Raw genomic sequence first — 27,814 nt, 5'->3', positions numbered from 1 at the left:
TTGAAACCTCAAAGCAGATATATCCAACACGAAACAAAATCTAAGTATGTGTCGACAAGACTATACAAAGAAAGGAACAACCAAACAATGGCTTATATCCAAACAATAGATCTATTCATACATAGCCAAACATGCATTAATAATAGTGCAAACACTCATAACACCTAAAATCCAAAACTCTCAAGCTTATAACATGGGCACATGTTATACACACATCAGACTACTACATCCAGAATACATGCAGATAGTAAAGACACTGCTATTCATTCTCATCTGAAGCCGAACCCCTGGCAGTATCACTCCGCGTCCTACCATCATCCTCTGCATCCCCAAGATCCTCTTCACCATGCTGAGTCTGTGCATCAGCACTACCTTCATTATCAGACTCATCTTCACTGCTAGGATCAACAGCAAGGACAAATGTCTCGCCCTTTCGATGATGCTCATCTATATCTTCGTGGTATTTTCGAAGAATGCTCCCATCATCATAACGATCAAGGACGGCCATCCATTTCCTTTTTTCAAAGCGAGCTTCTTGAGCACAGTGGGGTTTAATAGCAAGATGAAAGGTCGAAGAACTTAAGTATTCTTGCACAGCAGCCTCCCTTTCAGTTGGAATGCTCTTCTCCAGTTCAGAAATCTCAACTAAGGCACCATCCAATTCTCCCCTAACCTTGGATACCTCCAAGGTAGCCACCTCCAACTGTTTTTTAGTTGCCTCAAACAATTTCTTAAGCCTTAGGTTCTCACCATTTCGCTTTTTCAAGCTCTCCATGGTTTCGTCCTTCAGTTGGAGAGCCTGAGTCAAAAGTCCCTTATTCCTTCGGGCCTCGTCCACAAGCTGCTTATTCTCCTTCAGTTTTGCCTTGTACCGCTCAACCTCTTGCAGTCTGTCGTGATACTCGGCCATGACCTGCATGGCAAGACGATCATCACTACCTAAATAATGACAATAAAGAGGAAAAAGTAAGGAAATGACAAAGTAACACTCACATATGAAGACAGCTTCAACATCCGGTCGTAATCCGATTCATCCTTAGCTAAGGGCTCTCCGAGCTCATCGAAGGCGAATCGACGCCCTGCCAAGCAATTGTTGATATCCCCAAAATCCTTTGGCCGCGTGGCAACCCTCAAGTCCTTCCACGGGACACTGCCAGCTCTTTCCTTGCCTTTCCCCTCATGGCGGGAACCAGGATCACTTTCCTGGACAGTGTGCTCCATAGTAAGAGGAGGAGGCAACAGTCGGCTCCCTTCTCCTGCAACTACGGCAGCAGCATTTTCAACGGCCTCGACTCCAGTCTTCCTAAAGGCAGGCCCCTTAAGGACCCAATCTTGGGACTTAGGTCTAACGGATGGTTCCCCTCGGAACTTATGAATTTTCTTATGCGGTAGGATGTCTTCCGAAGGAACTAACACTGGTGTTTTCCTTTTATGGGTGCTAGTCCCTGTTTTCTTGCTTACCTTCTCCACTGCATAAGGAAAATCAAAATAAGAAATACAACTTTCCAAATAAAGTAAGGAAAAGAGCAAAGTTTACATGAAGGATACAACTTACTCGATCGTCCCTGGCTCTCGGAAACTAAGGGTTGGAAACCGTACCGACGAAATAAGGGTCGTAGCTTGCTTAAGTGTCTATCCTCTTTGGGCACCCTCAACACCTTCTCTATGTCAGATAGCTCCTGCCCAAACAGTTTGATGGTGCCCCGCGTCACTACATGTAGCAAAGTGTTAGAAGCAAGAAAAGACCACAACAAATAGCAAATAGTACGAACGGTTGATACGTTACAACCTACAGTCTGGAAGTGAGTAAGCACACGTCGCTCAGGCGTGACACCCTTATCATACTCCCAATCATTATACAGAAAGCACCAACGGTTTTTCCATGTGTAGTATGCCTTTTTCTTACCATACACAATACGCTCTCTCTCACTCCGACATGCACACTCGGCATAACCAGTGCATGATTTTGCTGGGCGCATCTTGTAACAGTAACGCCACTGATGGAAGGAAGGCTCACACAACCCACACTCCATCCAAATGATATAAAATCCAATCAAAGTATCCCAGAAACCAGGATTGAGTTGCCCAGGTGCATATCCGATCAAAGATAACATCTTTTGCAACCACGAATGTAAAGGTAGTCTCACCCCTAAAGTCAGTAATATCTGGGTGTAGAACATAACATGACCCTGGGGAGGCTCAGAAGGCCATTCTTCATCATGTACCAAACGTATCCCTACACTACGAGGGATATTACATGACTGCCTTAGCGCCTCAACCTGCTTCTCATTATCTAACAAGTTATTCTTTAGATGGTCTGCTGTGAACTCAGAGCGAACTATGGGTATGGCATCAAAAACAACCCCCTCACCCAACGCCATGGAGGAAGAACTAGCAATAGCTAAAGTTTGACGGTTGGGAAGATCATCAAATGTTTCTCTAGTACCGGACTCTAACAAAGACCCTGAAGACTCCGACATTGCAGACTCAGACTTAGAGCTAAAGCTAGAAGAGCCCTCATCACTAGAACTTCCAGGCTCTGACATCTACAATAAGAAGAAACAAATTCTATCACTACATGCATGATCAAAACATAAGGAAGTTCCTATATTACCCACATGAAGATGGTGCAAAGCGATGCCGGAACCCTTCTCAATCAGAAAGCAATCCGTCTTCCACAGTCACTACAAAACAAGCAAATGAAGACCGTGTCAAGCGCCAAAAAAAAAAAAAAAAAAAAAAAAAAAAAGCTTCACCCGAAAAGCTTCACCTCCAAAGCTTCACCCACAAAGCTTCACCTAAAAAGCTTCACCCAAAAAGCTTCACCCGAAAAGCTTCACCTCCAAAGCTTCACCCACAAAGCTGCACCTAAAAAGCTTCACCCACAAAGCTTCACCCAAAAAAAAAAAAAAAAAAACTTCACCCGAAAAGCTTCACTTAAAAAAAAAGCTTCACCTACAAAGCTTCACCTAAAAAAGCTTCACCTAGAAAGCTCCCTCTACATACTTTCACCATCAAAGCTTCACCATCAAAGCTTCACCTAGAAAGCTTCATCTACAAAGCTTCATCTACACAGCTTCACCATCAAAGCTTCACCTAGAAAGCTTTAACACCAAAGCTTCACCTACAAAGCTTCAACACAAAACCTTGCTCCAAATAAACAAATTTTGTTCACAAAACCCAAGATGCCCTTGAACTTGTACAAAAACACTTGGGTAAACATAAACATTTTTTGTTTTACACCCACAAGGGCCCAAAATCTTCCCTCTTATTTATTCACTTATATATGTTCCCAAACATATTATAATAGATCAAATAATAATTCAAAGTCCAAAATTTAGTTATGGACAAAAATACAAGCAATTCACCAGTACTGAAGTTGCTACAAAAACTGGAATCTTCCCCAGCCTAGAAATCCAACAAAGCTTCGCCTCCTTTCCTCTATCAAATTTTTGCAGCTGCTGCTTTTCTCCAATGGAGCTGAATTTTGGACACCCTCTAGTTCTTGAGCAGATGAACAAATTTCAAGAAGGAATCGTTTCTGTTTGAGCGACGGAAATTAACATGTTGAAGCTCCAAACATGATAGTCGGCTTCTTGCAGATTTCGAAGCTGTTGTGATGTTTCGAAGATCTGGAAATATTTAACCGTTAGTTCATCCTGAATTTTTGATATGTTATGAAAGAGTTGATGAGGAACAACTTCCATGAAGAAAGCATGCCGATCTGAACAATAGAAAATGGAGTTTCGAAGCTCACAACAAATCTGACGGGTTGACAGCAAAATAATAACCAGTCATTCATCATACCTGGATTTCTGGAGTTATACTGCTCCGAGGGATCTCAAATTTGGATATGTTGTAGTTCACGAGCTGAGGAACAACTTCAATGAAGAAAGCATACCGATCTGAACAAGAGAAAATGGAGTTTCGAAGCTCACAACAAATCTGACGGGTTGACAGAAAAATAATAACCAGTCATTCATCATACCTGGATTTCTGGAGTTATACTGCTCCGAGGGATCTCAAATTTGGATATGTTGTATGTCACGAGCTGAGGAACAACTTCAATGAAGAAAGCATACCGATCTGAACAAGAGAAAATGGAGTTTCGAAGCTCACAACAAATCTGACGGGTTGACAGAAAAATAATAACCAGTCATTCATCATACCTGGATTTCTGGAGTTATACTGCTCCGAGGGATCTCAAATTTGGATATGTTGTAGTTCACAAGCTGAGGAACAACTTCAATGAAGAAAGTATGTTGATCTGAACAAGAGAAAATGGAGTTTCGAAGCTCACAACAAGTCTGACGGATTAACAGAATATTGATGAACAGTTACTCATCATACTTGAATTTCTGAAGTTGTACTACTCCGATGGATCTCAAATTTGGATATGTTGTAGTTCACAAGATAAGGAAAAACTTTCATGAAGACGACTTTGCAATCTGAGCTATAGAGAAAGGTGTTATCTTGCATCCACTCAGGCTGATTAGTGGAAACGAAAAGCAATTCCACCAAAGAAAAGATGAAAAAGAGAGAAAAGCTACTAATTGCACTTGATCTTGTCTAGTCAATAGCATGCAGCATCAAACACACAAAAGTTGGAAATATTTTTAGATAAAGCATATACGAATGTGTGACATCGAAACAAGGATTCGTTACTTTGACAAATTAGTAACACGCGAGACACCTCATTCGGCAACTCTCTTCGCCTGAAGACTTGGGGGACTCCCACCATATGCTACTGCACCTTGATACTCGGCAGTCTCACAACCACTCAGTGACTTGGATTTTTCAAGTCTCCAACCGAGAAGTTTTCCTCACTCGGGAAATTAAGGGAACACTACCTCAAACTACATGCTTCACTCACAAAGCTTCAACAATACAGGTTTCAACAAAAGCAAAAATTCAAAGAACTTTATGAAGAAGGCTTTGGTGTATTTAACACAATATGTTGAAATGAAGCAAAGCTTATTTATTAATATTTTCGATAAGCCACAAATATGTACATATACATGAGTCAAAATAAACAAACAAAAGGGAGCCTTCACAAAGGTTGCTTAGGGGAAGTCTCAGCAGTCGGTAGAGCCCCAGAAAGAGAAAGCACCGGAGGGTGGTTATCCGGAGCCTCAGTACTTGACAAAACCCCAGAAGGAGGAGGCATTGGAGGTTCATCATTTGAAGCTTCATTCCCAGGTACAGCCCCAGAGGACGAAGGCAATAAATGCCTTTGTAACAAACCCACAAACCGCTGATGATCAAGTAAAACCTTACCATCAGATTCCTTCATCTGGTCAAGCTTCCTCTTCATGTTTGTAGCATAGTCATGGGCGAGCCGGTGCAACTGCTTATTCTCATGCTTGAGCCCTCTAATCTCCTGTTTGAGACCCATCACTTCAGCAGCCAATGATTCAACTTGGCGGGTTCTAGCAAATAGGCGTTGAGCCATATTAGACACAGAACCTGCACACTGAACACTAAGAGCCAGAGAGTCCTTAACAGCCAACTCATCAGACCGTTTGGAGAGTAGTCTGTTATCTTTGGGAGTGAGAAGGTTCCTGGCCACCACTGCAGCGGTCATATCATTCTTCATCACAGAATCCCCAACGGTAAGGGGACCAGTAGGGGATATGAAGGATGGGCGCCATATGTTGTCTGGAGAAGGCGTGGCTGTCTCTTCTCCAAGGTTCAAGTCAAAACGACGGTCAGAGGGTCCAGACATTTTCAAATGTGTTGAAGAAGGAAGAGGTCAGACAAATCAAGATCTTAGAAGTGCAAGAAATGAACTTCTACTGGTAGAGATTCAAGTGTGTTGTGGAACTTAATGTCAGCCTCTATAAAAATCTGCACTCGACGGAGCTTCAGAAATCGAAGAGGCGTTTGCTTTCTCAAAAGCTGGGCTGCTCAGAGACCACGAGGACCGATCTCAGAAATCGAAGAGGCGTTTGCTTTCTCAAAAGCTGGGCTGCTCAGAGACCACGAGGGCCGATCTCAGAAATCGAAGAAGCACCTGCTTTTTCAGCCTCGTCAGCACCTGTCACATGCACAATCAGCTTTGCGGAAATTACGGGCACTCTGTCGAAGATTTCTGGTGAAGTAGAAAGCACGTGAATCTTACTGTTCAATCACCGCTCTCCATATGCACCATCAACTCCTCGGGTACCACATATAACTTTGTCAAAGATCTCTGACAAAGTTTAGGCACGAGAATTTCGAAGTTCCAGCTACCCTACTATTACCTATAAGGGTAAAGGAACAGCACCACTGCTTGACAACTGGAAAGTCCCTATGTGTGTCGACCTCCGTGTTTTGCGGCAAGACAGGTTGGCAAGAACGTCCAACCTTTACTCACATTCAAGAAAAGACTCCCAACATAATTACTTTCTCAAAAACTGGAGTAGCACCGCTTTCCGAATCTCGAGAGTCAGATCCTCGACGGGATTGCTTGTTCGAAAACCGAAGAGGCACAACTCTCAGAACTTCGAGAGCCAGATTTCCTTAGATAAAGCTTGTCTGTAATCTTCACACGTAATATCAGCTTTCCAGATACCACATACCACTTTTTCAAAGTGCTCTGACAAAATTAAAACACGTGAAGCTGGCAGCTCCCACTGCATTGCTGTGACCAAGAAGGGTAAAGGAATAGCATTACTACTTGTTATTGGGAAATCCCTATATACATTGACCTCCCTCCTCAACGGACAGGCAAACCTGCAAAAATGCTCAACCCTTTCTCGCATTCGAAAAGGCACCCTCAACATAACCTCTCAAAATACTCAGCTTTATTTCCCCCCGATAATACCTCAGCAAATAAGCCACACCAAGAACAAGAGTATCTCATATCATCAGGGTCGAAAGCAAGAGTATCCCATATCATGCTTTCTCCCTGTCTTTGTCTTTGTCCTTGTCCACACCTGCAGGACAAGGAGAAAGAGAGCAGTCAGTCGGAACCTGAAATCAAACCTCCAATTTGGAACTGACTGCCTGGAGCCTTTGCCTGGTTACTTACTTAGCATTGCTCTCGAGTACTCATCCTCAACTGCTGTCAAGGTCACGAATTCCACCGGCAAATACCTCATGACAGTTGATCAGATATTGGCTCTTTACACTGAAGCTGCCAAGCGTGGATGAGTCATTATGAAGGAATGTTCTGAAGGACCATTTAAATGCAAAGGTTGCACACCACTTCTGCCATGCAAAAGTTTGAAGCAGAAGGTTCAACGGTGAGCTGAAACAGATCACTACAGCACAACACCTTTCCATACCACATTCATTATTCCGTCAACAGCAAAAGTATCCCATATCATCAAGGTCGAACGTACTCTAGATTTGATGGACTTGTTTTGACCCTCAAATTTTTGAGTCGGCCTTATACTCTGAAGGGCACCAGAAAACCCTCCAGCACAGTTCAAGAATAAGCCTGTGGAAAGTTACTTCTTCAAAAGCAAAAGTATCTCATATCATCTCTTATCCATTTGCTTCTCCTTATCCTGGCAGTTGAATGAGAGACAAGGAGAATGAGAACAATCAACCGGAAGCCGAAGTCAAACCTCTGATCCTGGGTTGCTTACTTGGAAGTTTGACTGCTTACCTTGTCTGTCACCTCTTTCGGCAAATCTCCTAGCTCGGCGACTTGGGGGACTCCTACTATAGGGTTTGTATCACACTTGACTAAGCCCGAAACTACAACTAAGCTTCAAGTGAAATTGATACATTACCTTGTGCGTCAACATCAGCTAAATACACCATTCCCGGATGGAGGAAAGGTACTTCCAGAGAAGGGCAGATGAAGATCAGACCACACTTCGGTACTTAGAAGTTTCGTGATTACTCAAGGGATTGGATCTTGCAAGTCCCCAACCGAGGAGTTTCCCTCACTCGGGAACTTAGGGGAGCACTGTTTGTACCATACTTGACCAATCCCGAAACTACCGAGCACCGGCCAACGCTATACTGTCAAGGACCCAGAAGAGTTCCCCCCGACCAGGAGGCCAATCACTACTCGACACGTGTCAAGATTAGAAGCCAATCAGAGCGCAGCACGTGTCGACATCAAGAACCAATCATAACATGACACATGTCAATGTGACAAAGCTACAAGTTTTTCTATAAATAGGGGTCATTCCCTCACAATATTGCCTAATGTCATTTTGTACTAAACTATTCACAAGAACTCACTAAATTGAGAGCTTGATCCTTTGTACTTGTGTAAGCCCTTCACTACTAATAAGAACTCCTCTACCCCGTGGACGTAGCCAATCTTGGTGAACCACGTACATCCTGTGTTTGCTTCTCTGTCTCTATTCATTTACGTACTTATCCTCACTAGTGACCGAAGCAACCAAGCGAAGGTCACAAAACCTGACACTTTCTGTTGTACCAAAGTCTTCGCTGATTTTGTGCATCAACAAACGTGATTTCTATAAACATACCATTTTATAAACCGTAAATAGATAAACCATAAATATCTTGTAAAAGCAATTTAAATAAATCATAAATTCTCCATAAACCATAAATATAGAAATCCGTAAAATATAATATAAAACATACTCAATTCATGAAATATGAAATGTATGGAAGCCTAATGTTCTATAAAAAAAACATGTAATTTGAGAAGGGGTCCACTCACAGAAACTCTGTCGTCGAAGAGCCATGTAAATTTAAGAAAACAGGGTTGCATTAACATACGCACCTAAGAACATAAAAGGAATAATTAATAAAACCCTACTTAAACGATTGAATTTGGGAAATGGAGTGCAGATTTAGAATCAAGGCGTCGAATTACCCTAAGAGGGGTATTGGAAAAAATTTGTAAAAAAATCAACGAGAAGTCAACCGAGCGTCGAGCCAATCAACTACGTTAAAACTTTGGAATTCCACTAAATGCATGTCAAAAACAAACTTGGAGCATCGAAATTAGATTAGGAGAGTTCCTGAGAAAATTTCGTAAAAGTCGACATAAGGAAAAATATTCCTGGAATTTTCTGGTCACCGGAGCTGCTGCCGGCCGCCGGGAACCCACCGGAATCTGCAGAAAATGGCCAGAAATATGGGCAATTTTCAAATGGCTATATCTCTCTCATTTCTCAACCAAATTCGACCCATAATATATCAAAACGAAGATAAGAACAAGATTATACCTGTTTGGAGTCTAAAAAGAGGCCAGAGATGGCCATAAAACGGCTGCAAAGGTGTGGAGGTCACCGAAAACTAGGAAAAATTCAAATGGTTATAACTTCTTTAATACTCAATGAAATTGGATGATTCAAAAATGAAAATCATACCTCTCGACGAGACGAAGAGAATGGTACTTTTCTTGATGGCTAGCTCGTCATGGTTTGGCCGAAAAATAACCAAAAATGTCGCCGCCTGATTTCATTACGATCCCAACGATCCGGAAAGAAGTTTGAGGTTAGGTTGGGTGTTCTAGCTTGTGGTGTTCTTTGTTTGAGTGGTGGTGGTTGGGAAAGTTGTGCACAATGACAAAGGGAGAGAGAGAGAGAAAGTCGAGAGAGATGGGAGAGCGGGAGAGTTCCAGAGAAAACACACGAGGGAGAAGGGGGAAGTGGTATGTGGGCCCCAAGGCAACAATAATTATTTAAAATAATAAGATAATATTAAAATATCTAAAATAGTAATTTTACAATGGTATCTTTTGGATTCGTAGTTCCGTAAAGTCTCCGTCGTAGTTTCGAAATCGAGTCTACTTACACCCACACGCTCGTAACATTGAGCACTACAAGAATATACTAACATAATGAGTCATACGTCACACAATACGAGGGTCAACAAAAAATGATTTCTCCTTGAAAGGCAATTTCATACCCACACTTTAAAATTATAAAAACCGTAATATTCGGGACAGGCCGTTACAGAAAGATGATAATTTGGTGTTATTAAAAAAGATTGAAGAATGAGGGGATCGGCAAAATGCTACGACCCCCAGGTAAGAGTCGATATAGTACAGACTCCTCCGACCTAAGGTCAATAACGTATTACCGATCCTCACCTTTTTCAACATTTTTTGTGGTTTTTTTTTTCTTGCTACGTTATTTTATTTAGTTGAGTTTATTTGGTTTTCGTTCTTTTTTCACTATTAATTATCTAATTTGATTTAATTATTTGTTTCTTACAAAATTATAAGAAGATGTAGTTTCTGGGGGTATTAAATGCTTTAAATTGTTCCTTTCTTTTTTCTTTCTTTTTTTTTTTTTTTTTTGGATTTTTGCACTCATTTTTCAACCATTATTCTTTACTCATTTTCAATTATTTAAAGATGGATTTGATTGTATCTTTCACTCATTTTCATGGATGTGTCTACAGGTAGACGATGTCTCTATTAGGCATGGATAGAATATGTATATTGTGGTATTGTAGAGAATATCAGACTTAGAGAGAAGTCCCAGAAAGAGATAGATGTCCCATTGATAAATACCCAGGCTAGAGTATTTATAGGGATCTTAAGAGTCTTTGTAGGGAAAGTAATCTTTATCAAATCGACAGACTGTCTAGGAGGAAATCTAATATAAGATACTCAACCCTCCTATAATCTTGATTACGTTGCCTAATCCTCAGAATATCCTAATTTGACCTTAAATAGGGTTTCCTTACTTGGGAGGCAAGTAATATCTTCAATAGGCCTATGCCTAGCTTGCCGGACTGTGTTTCATGGGCTATGGGCATTCCGATCCTTCTTGTCACGTGTCATGGACCTAGAAAATCATGGTCTCATACACGACTTTTCCAAACAGTCTTCTTGAATGAAGAATAAAAAAGATATGTTGCCATCAGTGTTTTAGTTAGGGTTAAGATGGTGTTCAAGGCATGAATCAAGATTGAAGTAACCAGTTTTGGAATCATTGAAGATGTTGTTCAAAACCAATGGTGAAGGTGTAGGATTTTGGGAAATTATGAGTTTTGCTAAAACTTGTTAGAAGAAGATGTTGAACGCTCGAAGTTTAAAAGCAGAAAGTCTTGTTAAGCAAAAGACAAGATAAGAGAAAGAAAGAGAATCCAGGGGTTTTATGGATGAATCAGTAAGAAGCCTTACGGTTTCTGTCTGAGAATCTAGGAGGAATGTCGGGGTATGCTATGTAATGATTGCAAGAATCGAACAGCTCCGGTTGGTCTTTTTGCGTTGCCCAACGAAATTTTTAAAAGTGACTGCTTAATTTCTAAGGCAGTCATATTAAAGGAAAGACCAAAGACCTTTTGGTAGCTACTTTGTCTAGAAAATCGTGGCACGTGAGTAGCTGAGTTCGAACAGCCGTCCCTAAGAATCTGGCACGTAGTAGGAGCAAAGAGAAGTGTGTTAGTCGATGCAAGGTTGTCACGTAAATTGGGATTGAGGCAATTAATGCAAGATAGTAGGTTATTTAAAGAAATGAAAACTAATGAAAATGGTTTGAAAACTTTGAGTTTTAATGATAAGGACAAAATAAAGGGTAAAGTGAATAGTACCAGGTTTGACTTTTTAATGTAAAAATGTGGTTTTTCGTTAAAGTAAATAGTACGGTGGGCTTTTCGTTAAAACTCCCTTTAAAGAAGGCCAAATTGGATTATTCATCCCCGTAGTCATAGGAAACTTGCATGATGACTCCCGTGGTGAAAAAATTAGAAAATAAACCCTTGTGGTCAAGAATGTTAGCAAATTTAGTCCAAAAGTAAGATTTTTGTTAAATGACTGTTAAAAGTATAGGTAAAACTGTATTTTCAGTTCCAATTGACATTTAAAATAAATAATTTTTTTTTATAACAATTAACAAAAAAAATAATGCTTAATTTTTTAAATAAAAAAAGCCGCAATTCAATGTCAATTGGAACTGAAAATACAGTTTTACCCCAACTTTTAACCGTCCTTTAACAAAAATCTTACTTTTGGACTAAATTTGCTAACATTCTAGACCACAGGGGTTTAATTCCTAGTTTTTTCATCACGGGGGTCATCATGCAAGTGTCATATGACCACAGGGATGAACAATCCAATTTAGCCTTTAAAGAATATTAATTTCTTAAAAACCATTATGCCAAGTGTCAATGGGCAAAGATTTCAGAAGTGGAGGGCAATGTTTAGGCCTAAAATACCAACTTAGGCTGAGATGGGTTGACCTGGGTTGAAAAGGCCACGATACTTGGCTTAGTAAGTATCCCTAGGCCAGTGGGCTTTTTAGCCCAAGACAGGGTTGGTTCGACTGAGTCCTCATGAAAGTAAGATTATGTTAAGATTAAGTGCTTATGCGCTCAGTTGAGTCCTATGCAAACTGAAATTGCCAAGGATCATAATAAGCCTTGAATAAATACAAACTATCACAGGGTCATAATGCCTACACGATTAGATAAAGATGAAAAAGTTGCATGATGAGATCAAATTCAGAGACCTAGTTAGAGTCAAAGATGATGAGTCTGGATGAAGTTTTGGCTAAAAAGGGAATTAATGAGATAAAAGAAATATTCAAGTAAATGTCGAGCAAGCATAGTCCCATCGAAACTCTGCCTCGATAGACTTGTTATCATAAAAGCCTTGCCTATAAATAAAGGAGGCTCTGCAACATTGGTGCTAGGGCCGTCTATAAATTTTTTAGGCCCGCGGCGTTGCCAAAAAATTTCCCTAACTTCATATAATAAAATTATTTATTTTCACATGTAAGACATCGATAAAATTATACTTAGAAAAGCAGTTCAAACTCAATAATTTAAAAACACAGACTAATTTATTTTGTATTAAGAGAAGGAAACCAAAAAACTCTTGGCTTACAAGTAGATAGACGATACCACCTCGATCATCATTTGCCTCGCAGTTATACCTTGTGTTTCACTCAATAGGTCTGGTCCATAGAATTTTGAGGCTCGGCGCGACACCAAAAAATGTGCCTTAACTTCATATAAGAAATTATTTATTTTCACACATAAGACATCGATAAAATTATACTTAGAAAAGCAGCTCAAACTCAAAAATTTAGAAACACAGAGAGACTAATTTATTTTGTATCCAGAGAAGGAAACCAAAAAACTCTAGTCTTACATGTAAATAGATGATGAGGTTTGTTTTCCATCTGAACCTTTAAAATGTTGTTGTATTAATCGTGAGGTGTTTTTTTCTCATTTACTAACCTTGTCAATTGAGACTAAAAAAATAATGATGTTTCCGAGTCTTTAATTATATGTATAAGTAATGAATGGGCACTAAATTAAACATTTTGATGACACGTCATATGATTCGCAAATTTGCTCTAAAATTTTGGAATACGTATTACTCTTTATAGAAGATTAGACTTGAATTCAAACGAATATTTAAAAATAGCAACCCACATATCTACTAGCTAGTAGCTAAAAATAAATTAACAACCAAACAAATATTCGTAAAAATTGAAAAGAATAAACACGCATATAGCATTTCGAACTTAGAAAATCTCGTTAATTTTAAACAACAAAAACCATTGCTTCTAATTAAACTTATTGATCATTTAACCAAATTTAATAAATTTATACTCTTATGAAAAGAAATTTGTAAAAATTGGAAAGTAAATGAGCATATGTGGTGTTTTGAACCCAAGACCTCTGCATTATTTTCAAATGACAAAACCACCACTTCTAATTAAATTTCTTTATCATCAATCCAAATTTTATAAATTTATACTCTTATGAAAACATATATAAATATACCACCCTAATAATTTTGGTGCCCCGAATTTTTTTGGGCCACGGACAATCGCCTACCCACACTGGGCCTGGGACGGCCCTAATTGGTGCCTTTTTCAACTCAACAAACAACTCAAACACTCTATGTATAACCATTCTCACACCCCTAAGCAAAACACTAACTATGATATCCCTCCCATCAATACATCTTCAATTTGAATAAGTGAACAACACTAGTTTAGGAATTCCCGAACTTCCCACTAATCTGGGCTCTTCATTTTCTTGAACCCAAGGCCTATATGTGTTCCATCTGAGGCCCTAATTGCTCAAGTGCAGAAGTCAACAGTGCATTCGACACCATAACCACCATATCTACTCTACTCGCCCAATCGAGCTTGGTCGCGAGTTAGCACGCCGGCATATAGAAGGAGGACGTAAGATCATAAATACTTGACATGCGTGCCACACAAGCATTGTAATTTCTAGACTAAACAATATCAAAACTACGATGTAGAGGACGATGTTTGAGTCAAAGGTGATTAGTTGAAAATGCGCTTTACCTATAAAATTGTTAAAAGTTGTTATGTGATGAGTCCATATTATACCATATATTTTACCATATTCTTAGTTCTAGTTTATTGGTTATTTTGGTAGAATTTTGATACTTTGTTATATATTTTCAATGTAGGACATTCGACTTCATCTAGAGCAAAAAGTGATCAAACGGATGAATTAAGGTAAACATCACGCTCTTAAGGGTTGCATGGTTTTTCAAAGGGTTTTCACAAAGCTTAATGAGTCTTGCATGTTTATATTTGATCTGAACATCACAGAAGGGTTGCATGTTAGATATACGTTTTTGCTTGAACATCACGAGGAAAATATGTATTAGAAAACCTAACCTTCAAAGCATGTATGTAGAAATTCATAAGTAATTGGTAAAATTGCAATTGTTAAGAGGATGCGGAACCTTAGGCTTTTACAATTTGGTTTTCAAAACATTTTCCTTTGTTTTCTTTACTTTGCTAATTTCTTTAACCTTTTTAATTAAATTCGTTTTTATTATTTTTAAATTCAAAATCAACCTTTTCCAATCTTTGGTTTCAAATAATTAATTAAGATTTGGTATTTACATAAATTATTCATTCAATCTCTGTGGAAAACAACCTTACTTGAGTTGTTATACTACAACAAGATCGCACTATTGCAAGTGTTTTTAAGTGTTTTTATCCTTACTTTTACAGGTGGTCATTATGTAACAAAATATTAGATTATAATCTGTAGATGGAAATTAGATCATATAACACTCACATTAACCTTTCAATATAGGTTTTCGTTTTTGGTGTACCCAGAGGGGGCGCTGAAGGGGAGCGAAAGGTGCAGTTGCACAGGGCCTCAAATTTGAAGGGACCCCCAAATTTTTTGCCATCTAATGTTATATATTTAGAAAATTGCTTTTTTTAGTACTTTAAAATCTCATTATACATTCCTCATAAGAATAAATTTTGTTCCCTTCTAAATATAAAAGGGTAATACTAGAGATACTAAATTTGTGAACTAAATGATGAGTCACCAATTGGAAATGATCACGTTTATCAATGCTTAAGTAATAATTCAATCATCAACTTATACATCATTTAATTTACAAAATTTTGTCTACAAATTTAGTATCCCTGGCATTACTCAATATAAAAATTTTTAGTACACTGACATATTCTGATTGTCAATAATAACACCCTAAAAACAATAGTTTTCCAATTTTATTATATAATAAGGTTATATATTCAAGTGAACTTTAAAGTTAGAGTTTTGAAGTTTTTTTTTCTTCATGTTTGATTGTTTAAGATTGAACTGCTTTTGATTATCTAGTGAAGGTTATGTTTGTAGCTTTTTTAATTAATGACATTTGTAAACTTGCAATCAGTGTTGATTTAAGCGATTGTTTTATAACATCAATACATTGTTTTACTTTTTTTAATATTATCTTAACGAGAGGTCCTTTTATAAATTTCGCACAGGGCCCCCAAAATCTCAGAGACGGCCCTAGGTGTACCTTTCATAAATGAGGACCAGCTGACCCAGGGAAAGCAACATGAGAAACAATGAAATTCATCACTTCCTCTTAGATTTTCTAATTTTCAGTTCAAATGGTTTTGTTATTAATCACGGGGAAGTGTTGTCTATACTGTCGTTTGTGGGAAATAAAATAAGGAAACCCATAAATTAACCATTATGTGCATGGAACATGTGCGTAAGTGCAATTTGATTTAAAATACACTGCTGGCGATCGGGTCGATCGCGGGTTGTCCCTCACTACTGAATAATGCTCATGCCGATCGATTGTGAATGTACATAAAGTAGACCACAAACATTAATTATTAAAAGTCGCATTTAATAAAAAAAATGATAAACGGCTAATTATTAGTGTTTAACCAGATAAAACAATTGCTTATATCATATAGTTTTTTTGTAAATATTGGAAACAAAATGTTGAATTTATGTTAAGCTTATTATATTAACACTTCACAAATTGTTGAATAAACCCCACATACTTAATACACCCCATATTTGCTTTTTCACTTTAACATTATCTTAATACACCCCACGTACTTTCCCATAATACCCCACACCCCACATTCTCAGTATACACCTTATATTTTGTACATACACCCCACATTTTCTATACATCCCACATTTCTCAAATCTTATAACACTCATTTTTAATTTTCAGAGACTGAATCTAACCATTTGAACGTTTAGTTTGCCGAAAGATTTCAAATCATCAGCAATGACTTCATTGTGAAGGTCCCATGAGAGCTGGGTTGATGAAAACTCCCTTCAATAGAAATCCCCGTAAATTATTACTCTTAGAAATTTAAGTGTTGAAAATGACCTTGTGAAGGGTCATCTGACCTTGTGAAGCCAACCATGGCTCATTTTTAAAGACATAATTGAAGCCTGTATCATATAGTATGTTTGTACCTTTGTTTTTGCAGCTAAACGATATATGTCAGGTACATCTAATTGCTTGTGATGCTTAGGATAGGCCACTTGCCCATACAGATCATACTTGTCAATGAGCTTGAGCACGGTTGTAAGAACAACCGAGCTACTATTTGACATTTCTTCAATGTCATCTTTGTTGCCAAGATGATAATTAATATTAAATTTTAATGTGGGAGTGCATTCAACATTTTATGGGGTGCTAATATAAAAAACCTTTTATGTTATTTTGGCCATAAAAAATAGAATTTTGTTAGGGTTTCAAAAGTCATTTTATAAAAGGTTAAATATGTCACTAAAATTTCCAATAAAAGTGGGTGGGAAAATAGGGTTGAGGGGTGGGTTTATCATCACTCTAAATAAGGTTTTTATCACAAATGGTCTCTAAAATTTACCCTCACCATCAAGGTGGTCTCTGAAATTGAAAATCAATCAATGTAGTCCCTGAAAATAGGTGTCGCAAATCAATATAATCCTTCCGTTACAATTCTGTTAAAAATTTCATTAAGTGCTGATGTGGCACATAAATAGGTCCCACAAGATTTAAGGGTTTTTATCACAAATGATCCCTAAAATTGACTCACACCATCAAGATGGCCCTTGAAATTGACCTACACCATCAAGATGGTCCCTAAAATTGAAAATCGATGAATGTAGTCCTTAAAAATATGTGTCGTAAATCAATATGATCATTCAGCTACAATTCTATAAAAAAAATTGTTATATGCTAATGTGGGTTTAATAATTAATTTAAAAAGTTGTTTAAATACATTTTTGCACAATAATTTTTTTTTCTTATAGTAGGACCTACTCCGAAAAGATATCTCTTCCATAAATTCTTAAAGGCACAAAGCTTAACCAAGGTCCAAGAGGGGATTTAGAAAGAAAAATACATTTATAAGAAATGCATAATGAGATTTTTGGAATGTCAATGACACGTCCCTAAATTTTTACTAAAATTGTAGGATCTGTGTTCTTAGTCCTTGGTGAGGTTCTCCCAAAAATGTTACAATGGAATAGATAGCCTCTAACTTCAAGTTATATTGAAGGTAATGATTTTTCATTTGGAAGGGATTAGAAGAGACTATTGATACACGAAACTTCTCCATTCTAACCATACCATTTTGGAAAAGAATTGCAATGGATAAATTTTCTTCTTAAGTAATCCATCTCCTACCTCTATGTTTGCCACAAAATTTTTCATTTTTCCTTTAACATACCTTGAAAAGTAATGGTTTATCCATTCAAATCCAACCTTTTTATCAAATGAGACCCACTTGATAATCCTATTACCTTCAAATGATAGTAGTTTTAGCATTGTAAGCTTTCACACGCATGTAATTAGTTGTTAATGCATATTTCTTTTAATAGTAGAAAATGATCTTGCAAGATTAACTCTTTGAAAATAGTCACATGCATAAAGGAATGACAGTGACAAGAAGAAAAACTGATTGCAAATCTTTGAATTTTATTCTATAGCTAGACACACAAGAAAGAAACACTACACATTTACAAGAATACTACCCTAATTACAAATAGTATGCAGTTCCAGAAGTTCAAGTTAGGTGGCCTTGACTTGCATTTCAAAGATGGGCTAGCTGCAATTGGTCAAAATTAATTGCCCATCGTTTGATCAACCTTCAGCCTCACCCTATAAATACCATACCTCCTCTCTCACTTCTTCACAACTCAAAATCTCCCATTACACCATCTTCCTTTTCATCAATTTCTTTTTCTCACTTTCCAAACAATTCGCAGAATCATGGGTGTTTTCACATACGAATTCGAGTTCACTTCCGTCATCCCCCCTGCTAGGTTGTACAATGCCTTTGTTCTTGATGCTGACAACCTCATCCCTAAAATTGCACCACAGGCAGTGAAGAGCACTGAGATCCTTGAAGGAGATGGTGGAGTTGGAACCATTAAGAAGATCAACTTCGGTGAAGGTAGCACATACAGCTATGTGAAGCACAGAATCGATGGGGTTGACAAGGACAACTTTGTGTACCAGTACAGTGTCATTGAGGGAGATGCAATCTCTGAGACAATTGAGAAAATCTCGTATGAGACTAAGTTGGTGGCTTCCGGCAGCGGTTCCGTTATCAAGAGCATCAGCCACTACCATACCAAGGGTGATGTTGAGATCAAGGAAGAGCATGTCAAGGCTGGCAAAGAGAAGGCCTCACATCTCTTCAAGTTAATTGAGAACTACCTCTTGGAGCACCATGATGCCTACAACTAAATTCTTCTGCCCCTAGCTACAATGATTTTCTAAGTATTGATAAAAAAAAAAACTTTGTGTCCTCTTTGGTATCAGTTAATGAATTGTTCGTGTGGTTTTCATTTTCTTTCTTTTTTCTTTTTTTTTACTTCTAAAACACTATTCTGGCTTGTAATTGGAGCTTTGATTGAAGACTCAATATTGTATTTCCCTACATTTATCAATGAATAAAAGGAAAATCATGGATTTGATAATATATTTGAATGTTTCTTTTTAACAATAGGTTTGATGAGTTGGTCTCCTTAAGTGTGGCCATGTCGAAATTCAGGAAGGGTGGCAGCTGTAAGCCTTGAGAGCCGACCCTGTTAGGCATCGAAGATGCCTCCTTAAGGATTCTTCTTTGGAACCACATCAAATAAGAGATGACCATTTAACAAACCCAACGTATCTAACATCTAATTAGGGCCCAATTTAAGCATGCATATCCTAAATACGGAATCATATTTCTAAATGAAATGCTCATGTTCAAAAAAAAAAAAAAGACATGCTCATTAAAAGTAATTTATTTCGAATCTGTACCGAAGCTGCGGAGTCGCTGTTTAGAGTGATGTGACCAGCGGGGTCAGAGTCTCCTTTGAAATATTTAACCCGAGGCAGAGCAATGGGTCATCTCCGATCCGCGATCATAGTTGATACTCAGAGTGGAGGTGGCTCAGGCCTGAAAGGTCGAACTTAAGCTACTGGGGATTGCTCAGAGTGGATTGGATCTGTGATTCCGCGTTCGTCACTCCGACCCGAGGGCTACCTACCAGCAGCTCCAATAAATTTTAGGACGTGATATCCACACACCCCTTTTTACTTTTCTCGCACTTTTTTAATTTTTAACCTTCGGATCGGATGAATTGAAGAAGATCAACGGATAAAAACTAACTAAAATTTATTAGAGCTGCTAAAATTTATTGGAGCTGCTGGTAGTTAGTGGGGACTTGACTTGCATTTCAACGTGGGCCACCTGCGAGCAGCTCCAGCGGGACCAAATCCCCTTGCGAGTAGGCAATCCAATCCATTCATTCCCCCCTCAAAAACCCTCCAGCCCAATCCAGGGAGCCCGATTCTTCCATCAGGCGATAATCTATTGGCCCAGCGCCTGGCCTACATAACCTAAGACTGATGTCATCGTAACATTAACCACAACTTAAATTATTAAAAATTCGTTAAAAATAAAAAAATAAAAAATTTACATAAATACATAACCATGTTCTTTTTTCTTTTTCTTTTTTTTTATAACCATATTCTTTCACTTTATCCTACATTTCAATATTTTCAAATACTTTCAACCAAGCTTTTATTATTATTCGTAAATAAAAATAATATTTTAATATCAATAGCCTGAGCTATTCAGTTTAGAGATGCAGATGCACTTGAACAATTACTGTTCACTACAGAAGTTACTGTTCAGATAAGGGAATTGAGTTGCTTATAACCCACGAGGCATTTTAGAGTGGAAATGCTCTGTCAAACATTGATTGCTCATTGGACAAACAGTTGTTATGAACAATAATTGAGGTTCGTCGACCTTGTGGTAAGCGGCGCATTTTCTTATTCAATATCCAGATGGTCCCTCCCTTCCCCTTGACAAAAATACAAAATTACATGTACATAAATTAATGGTTCCCACGCCAATGAATAGAACCAAGCAGGAGCTAGCATAAATAAACCTTTTGATCAACCCTCAGCCTCACTCTGAAAATACATAGCTCCTCCCTCACTTCTTCACAGCTCAAAATCTCCCGTTGCATCATCTTCCTTTTCATCAAATTTTTTTCTCACTTTCCAAACATTTCGTAGAATCATGGGTGTTTTCACATACGAATCTGAGTCCACCTCCGTCATCCCCCCTGCTAGGTTGTTCAATGCGACTGCTCTTGATGGTGACAAACTCATCGCCAAGCTTGCACCGCAAGCTGTGAAGAGCGTTGAGATCCTTGAAGGAGATGGCGGAGCTGGAACCATTATGAAGATCAGCTTCGGTGAAAGTAGCACATATGGCTACGTGAAAAAAAGAATTGATGCGATTGACAAGGAGAACTTTGTGTACAAGTACAGTATGATTGAGGGAGATGCTATCTCTGAGACAATTGAGAAGATCTCTTATGAGACTATGTTGGTGGCTTCCAACAACGGTTCGATCATCAAGCGCACCTGCCACTACCACACCAAAGGTGATGTTGAAATCAAGGAAGAGCATCTCAAGGCTGGCAAAGAGAAGGCCTCCCAACTCTTGAAGTTGGTTGAGAACTACCTCTTGGAGCACCAGGATGCCTACAACTAAATTTTCTTCTACCTCTTCAATGATTTTCTATGTGTTGATCAAAACTTTGTGTCCTCTTTAGCATCAATGAATTATGTGGTTTTCGTTCCTTTATTTGTAACTTCTGCTTCTGGAATACTATTTAGGCTTGTAATTCGAGATTTTGAGTGACCAGTGAATATTGTATTTCCTTAAATTTACAAATGAATAAAAAGAAAATCATGGAGGTTTGATAATATATTTGCATTTTTTTTGTGCACCTTGGTAATGAATTTAAAGCTTCATTTTATAACTATATGTGACCCAAACTTACATATGTAATTCATATTAATCACCAACTGATCTTTTTAAGAGCAAATTTCAACTAAAGATTATAATAAACTTATATAATATCCAAGTGGTTAGAGTGTTGAATTTTCATTATGTGTCCCGAGTTCGAAACTCCTCATTTCTTAAATTATTGTAATATTTTTGAAGGGTAAACTGTCGGTTTACCCCCTGAACTTTCAGCTCATTTTCGATTTCCCCCCTGAACTTTTCTATTGGAAAATTAAGGCTCAAACTAATTTTTTTAGCCAATTTGCCCCCTACCGTTAGTTTTTCATATATTTCATCCATATTTCCGTTAAGTGAGACCATGTGCACAACATGTGAGGATAGTTAAGTCATTTCACTCTTAAAAATGATTAAAAACTGAAAATAAATAATAATAAAAACTTTCCCTCTATTTTTTTCCCGCTAATTCCTATCCTCAATTTTATTTTTCCCTCTCATTCCTATGCATGAGAAATGACATATGGTATTATTGTCTTCATAAGTAGCTAAGTTAATCTTTTTCTTGAATCATGTACTACCATTTTTATTTTCTCTAACAAATTAATAATTTGACAAATGCTCATGGTGTTATTGTCTTCAAAGCAGTACATTAATATAAGAAACATGTCCATAAAAAAGACTAGGGTTTCTTATATTAATGCACTGCTTTGGAGACAATAGCACCATTAGCATTTGTCAAATTATTAATTTGTTAGAGAAAATAAAAATTGTAGACAATAACACCATATGTCATTTCTCATGCATAGGAATGAGAGGGAAAAATAAAATCGAGGATAGGAATTAGCGGGAAGAAATAGAGGGAAAGTTTTGTTTTTTTTTTTTTTTTCAGTTTTTTAATCATTTTTAAGAGTGAAATGACTTAACTCCCTCACATGTTGTGCACATGGTCTCACTTAACGGAAATATGGATGGAATATATGAAAAACTAACGGTAGGGGGCAAATTGGCTAAAAAAATTAGTTTGAGTCCTTAATTTTCCAATAGAAAAGTTCAGGGGGGAAATCGAAAGTGAAGTGAAAGTTCAGGGGGTAAACCGACAGTTTACTCTATTTTTGAATGATAGGCATTCCCTCAACTTAAATAATAACCCAAACCTGAACTAATCCCTCCCAACCATACCCCACCATCCCAATCCAGACCTGACCCAGTCCTTCCCAAATCTCAAATGAATGGGATTGCGACAAAGTTGCATGATCGCAACCATTTCATTCAAGCTCTACATAAACCTCTCCCGCAAAACGAGCAGTGGTGATCGGTTCCGTTCGAGAATTTCTCAAAAGCAAAGCAGTATTATCACAGGCCACATTTGGAAGCGGAGCTTTTTGAACTTTTGATTATTCTCCTGATGGTGGCGATGACTACGCCGCTGCATGAGTCATGGTCACATGGTGGCTAATTGGTGACTGCAAAAGGCGGGATCTACCGGCGATAGACTAAGGCCATCTCCAACCGAAGGCTGGCCAGAGGGCTCGTTTGAGCCCTCTAGCCCTCCAAGATTCCCCAAGATATTAATATTTTAATGAACAGTACAGGGCCATATTTGCCTCCGTCTCCAACCGAGGGCCAGAGGGCCAAAGGGCTCGTTTTAGCCCTGTCACAAAAAACCGTCTCCAACCGAGGGCCAAAGGGCCATAGGCCCAAACATAATTTATTATTTAAAAATTACAATTTAATGTTGTATAAATGGCCTAGGAAGTTATACGAAAAAAATAGAATTGAAACAAAATATGAAACAAATTTTGTGAAATAAAAGTTATAGGAAAAAAAATATGAAACAAAATTTGATTCATATGAAAAGGAAAAAAAAAGGGGAAAAAAAGAAGTTTACATTCATTAAAAAAAAAAAAAAAAAAAAAAGAGGCCTAATAATACAACGGCTACTAGCCGTTATATTCAAAAACATTTCAAACTATTAGTGTCGGTTATAACCGACATTAATAGTAGAACTATTAAAAAAAAAAGAATATCTTTAATGCTGTCGGCTATAACCGACAGCAATAGGAAATCATTAAAAAAAAAATAGCCAGCCCGGGGCTGGCTGGCTGGCTGGCCGAAAGCAGCCAGCCCTCCAGCCCTCCAGCCCTCTCCGATCCCGTGGGGCCCTCCCAGATTCCAGAGCCCTCTGGCCTAGCCCTCGGTTGGAGACGGTTTTAGGGCTATTTTCGGCCCTCTGGCCCTCTGGACCCTTCGGTTGGAGATGGCCTAAGGGCCTAGACCAGAGAGTGCAAGGATGAGAAGATAGAGAGGAGACTTTTCCGGCAACGAGGACAACGGTTGCAGTGGGCGGAGGTTAGGTGGGGTGGGTGAAGGGATTAAACCAGAAAAAATAAAACAAACAACAACAATGGTGATATCTAGGAAAAAAATTTCAATATAAAAGGAATACGGTGGTATACTACGTGTTTTTATATAAATGGTGAGAAATTTTATTTTTTAAGTTATTAAATTTTTAACACACAAATTTCACCATTTGTATTGTGATACATAGTGTATCACCTTGTATACTGATCACACTGAAAAATCTCTCAATATCTAGGGAAGCATTGGTTTTTTTTTTTAATAAAAAGAAATTAAATAATTTTTATCAGTTGGAATGGAACAAATTAGCAACTACATCAGTCCATAAATATGGAATCCATTGTTACAACATCATTACTTAACAAATTCTCTAATAGATGTCTAACCTTGCAACGGATTTGTGAGTTTATGTATGACATTGAAATGTTCAAAAGATGAACATGCATTTGTTATATGATCTAAAGTTGCAGTGGTAAAATGTAATTTTCCAGTAATTTTTCATTTTGACAAGAATAGAATAGGGTTAGATGAAAGAAATCGGGTAAATTACACAAAATTACCTCAACTATGGGTCGAACTACAATTAGGAGTGGGCATGATGCGGTTCAGTACGATTCCACCCTTAAATCGGAACCAGAACCGGAAAATATCAACAGTTCGGTTTGATGCGATTCCACTTAAATTTATTATTAGAACCTTACGGTTCGGTCTACACCGATTTCGATTCGGTTCTTGCCGGTTTACAGTTTCGAATACTAAATTATTTGAACACCAAATCATTATGCATTCAAATATATCTTCTAAAAATGATTATATAAAGTTGCATCCAAGACATCTTTTCTAATGTAAATGTCCTTGCAACAAAAGTCGATAGACACATTACCTCTGTGGTATCAAAATGCTTGTCCAATACCAAAATTTTTTGCTTTTTTCATTTGCCGTGTAAACAATCTTGATTCTTGACCCACTATATTGGTCAGTCAGTCAACAAATCAAATTAAACCAAATAAAAACCAAAAATCATTCTCCAATACTCATTTTATTTCACTAGAAAAACCATGGAAAAGAGAGATAACACCTATTTGTAACCACTTATAAAGTGAAAATTATGACATTTTCATAGCCTTGAATTTAAACAAGACATTTCAATAATATAGATCATGCAAGTATTAAGCTACAGTCACCAGGCAGTATACTGTACAGACTAATCTAAGCAATTCAACAAGCATAACCTTATTCGTAGGCTTCAACAATCATCTAGTTAAAAATTAAAATGCTAGTAATCTAGCCTACACAACCTTAATTAAAGATTTGCAAAAACAAAAAAAACAAAAACTACTACAAAAGAAAAGTAGAAAAGCCACATAAAGTATTGTCATGTATTATGATGCTGAATCCCAATCTGAGAATAAGGAAAAAGACCAAAATTTTCTAATTAAAAATATTAAAATTTCTAAGACCAAAATTTGTAAACATTAAGTGGTTCCCAACAACATAAACCATGCCCACGCTTCCTTATATCAGACTCTTGTACCATTGAATTAGCTTAAACTGCATACTTCCTTTTATCTATGTCAAAAGATTTTAACAATGCTTTTAGATCATATAGCAATGGAAGTTTGATCAGCTTCACACTTCCAGTGGAATTCAACCATATTCCTAATCTCAAATATGAGAATAGATAGAGAAAATACCAAGGAACTGTCTAAGCTGTCACGGAGGACAGATCAATGGAGGACGAAATGTCTAAGCTGTCGCGAATGAGGGATGATGAGGGCCGTCGCAGTTAAGGTTGTGGGCTGAATCGCTGATATTTTGGATGAGAGGTCTGAGGTCGTGAGTGGGTGGGTGGTCGCCGGTCGGTTCTCTGTGTGAAATGGGATGGGGGAATCAGGAAATGGAGTGTGAGTGTGTGAGGCCGTAAGGTCAGCGACTTAGTGCGAATGAACCCTAATTGGGATAAAATCCAATGCTTTGCAATTTGGTGAAACAAATTTTTCACCAATCATACCATGACATGTGTGTATATATATATAATTAAATTATTTATTATTAATAAAACGATTCGGTTCGGTTCTAGCCGGTTCATGATCATTCAAAATCGGAACCAAAACCGGTTTGAACGGTTCGGTTCGATTTTTGGCTCAAAATTGACTTTTCCGATCAACACGGTTTTTTTCGATTTTTTTTACATACGGTTCGATGCAGTTTTGCAGTTTGGCAGTTTTATGCCCACCCCTAACTACAATCTCATACCTCATGCTTTTAAAATTACAATGTCATACCTCATCTTTCGAATTTGTTGCAATGTTAGACCTCCGTCAGTTTTTCTTTAAATTTCTCTGTTAAATGCTAACGTAGCTTGAGGTGGGCCCACTTCCTAGTCTAACTAGATTAAAAAATTAATTAAATATTAAAAATAAAATCATTTAAATATTTTTATAAAAAAAATATGGAACCCACCCCTTCAAACCATTACCCTCACCCTTCTTCTCCAATTCACCTGCATCTTGTCGCCGTCGTCTTCCTCCTCAAACCCCCAGTAGCAACCACCACCACTACTATCCAACGACGTCGTCATACTCCTCCTCCTTCTCAACTTAAACATAATGAAGCAACAAAAACAAAAATCCCATACGAAGCAATTTATCAGAATATGCGGGCAATCTACTTTGTTTATCCAAATCCATCAAACAAAGCAAAAGCAACACCAATTTCACATCTTTACAAAAAAAATTCAGAAACCCCAACAAGCCGAAATCCCTAATTTATCAAATTTCACCATTATTGATCGCTACCCCAACCACAAAACCCACATGTGGGTTTGCTCCGACTGCAACGATGAGGGTGTCCAGTCCCATACGAGGTTCTTCAAGAATCTCTAAATCTCATCGATCTCACCAGAAAATAGTGAGATAGTGCTTCAAGCGCGACTGAGGGAGGCGAAGTAATCAAGGAAGACGACGCTTCAAAACAGCATCGTTGCAATCTGTAGTCGACGCTACTGGCTTTTTGGAGGCGGTGACTAGATCGGGAATGGCAGTCGTTTAGTAGTGAGGCATGTGAGCTCCAATTAATTAGGAGCAATGGGTCGGAGGCTATGATCGGATCGAGAAGAGGAGGTTTCAAGAGATGCAGCCTTGGGTTCACCGGTTCAAAGTTTTCAAATAGCGGCAACAATGGTAGCCATTTGCATGGGCGAGCTTCCAGTGCACGAGGTCGGAGAGCTCGACTCGAGTTCATGGTGGTGGCTAAGAAGAGAGTTTATTTTTCTTTTCATTAATTCTTTTTTTTTTAAATCTTATTTTATTAATATTTAATTAGTTTTTTAATCCGGTTGGGTTAGGGAGTGGGTCCTCCGTCTACCATGTCAGCATTTAACAGAAAATTTGACAAAAAAGTTGATGGAGGTTTGACATTACAACGATAAGTTGATGTATGATATTGCAATGTTTAAAAGATAAGGCATGAGATTTATATGAGACCCAAAGTTGAGGTGGTAAAATGTAATTTACCCAAAGAAATTTCTCTTTTTTGTAATCCTACCATTTTAAGGAGGATTGGAATAGATAAGTTTTCTTCTTAAGTAATTCATCTCTTACTCCATGTTTGTCACAAATTTTTCATTTCTTTCTTCAACATATCTTGACAATAGTTTTTTACCTATTCAAATTCAATCTCCTATATCAAATGAGGCCTAAGTTATCATTCTTTTACCTTCAACATTAAAGTAATTGCAGCATTGTAAGCTTTCACATGCATGTAATTTGTTGTTGATGTATGGTTTTCTCAATAGTGGAAAATGATGGGGCAAGATTAGCTCTTCAACAATAGTCGCATGCATTACATAATGAACTGACAATGCAATAGGAAATTTAGTATACAAATGAAAAGACAAATATAATTCTTATCCTATTCTAGAAAACCCTAACACAAACCATATAAAAACACTCTAACATAGAACTGAACCAAGTTGTTAGCTTTTCCAATAAATTTTACAGAGT

At 37.8% G+C, this 27,814-nt stretch overlaps 3 protein-coding genes and 1 long non-coding RNA gene across 4 annotated transcripts; 2 read left to right on the top strand and 2 right to left on the bottom strand.

The window, feature by feature from the left end:
* LOC126608516 (uncharacterized) lies at positions 1–1,011 on the bottom strand. Its single transcript, XM_050276456.1, has 2 exons — positions 994–1,011; positions 1–913 (listed from the first exon to the last, which is right to left on the bottom strand). The coding sequence occupies exon 2, from the start codon at positions 908–910 to the stop codon at positions 260–262; it is 651 nt and encodes a 216-aa protein (XP_050132413.1). The 5' UTR covers positions 911–913; positions 994–1,011; the 3' UTR covers positions 1–259.
* Positions 1,012–3,250: 2,239 nt separating this feature from the next.
* Positions 3,251–4,534, bottom strand: LOC126608680 (uncharacterized). The gene is made up of 3 exons (XR_007617944.1): positions 4,170–4,534; positions 3,808–3,905; positions 3,251–3,632 (listed from the first exon to the last, which is right to left on the bottom strand). It is a non-coding gene; the product is annotated as an uncharacterized LOC126608680 (long non-coding RNA).
* Positions 4,535–18,317: 13,783 nt separating this feature from the next.
* On the top strand, positions 18,318–19,121 carry LOC126608923 (major strawberry allergen Fra a 1-3-like). Its single transcript, XM_050276936.1, has one exon. The coding sequence runs from the start codon at positions 18,407–18,409 to the stop codon at positions 18,884–18,886; it is 480 nt and encodes a 159-aa protein (XP_050132893.1). The 5' UTR covers positions 18,318–18,406; the 3' UTR covers positions 18,887–19,121.
* A 1,434-nt stretch (positions 19,122–20,555) lies between these two features.
* On the top strand, positions 20,556–21,414 carry LOC126608925 (major allergen Pru av 1-like). Its single transcript, XM_050276938.1, has one exon. The coding sequence runs from the start codon at positions 20,718–20,720 to the stop codon at positions 21,195–21,197; it is 480 nt and encodes a 159-aa protein (XP_050132895.1). The 5' UTR covers positions 20,556–20,717; the 3' UTR covers positions 21,198–21,414.
* Positions 21,415–27,814: the final 6,400 nt, after the last annotated feature.

Source organism: Malus sylvestris, chromosome 16 (genome assembly GCF_916048215.2).
Source record: "Malus sylvestris chromosome 16, drMalSylv7.2, whole genome shotgun sequence".
NCBI lineage: Eukaryota > Viridiplantae > Streptophyta > Magnoliopsida > Rosales > Rosaceae > Malus > Malus sylvestris.
This window is presented reverse-complemented; position numbering and strand designations above follow the sequence as displayed.

What these genes read in the sequence shown, in the direction of transcription:
- LOC126608516 (XM_050276456.1), bottom strand. Translation starts at nt 910, where the DNA reads ATGGCCGAGTATCACGACAGACTGCAAGAGGTTGAGCGGTACAAGGCA.
- LOC126608923 (XM_050276936.1), top strand. Translation starts at nt 18,407, where the DNA reads ATGGGTGTTTTCACATACGAATTCGAGTTCACTTCCGTCATCCCCCCT.
- LOC126608925 (XM_050276938.1), top strand. Translation starts at nt 20,718, where the DNA reads ATGGGTGTTTTCACATACGAATCTGAGTCCACCTCCGTCATCCCCCCT.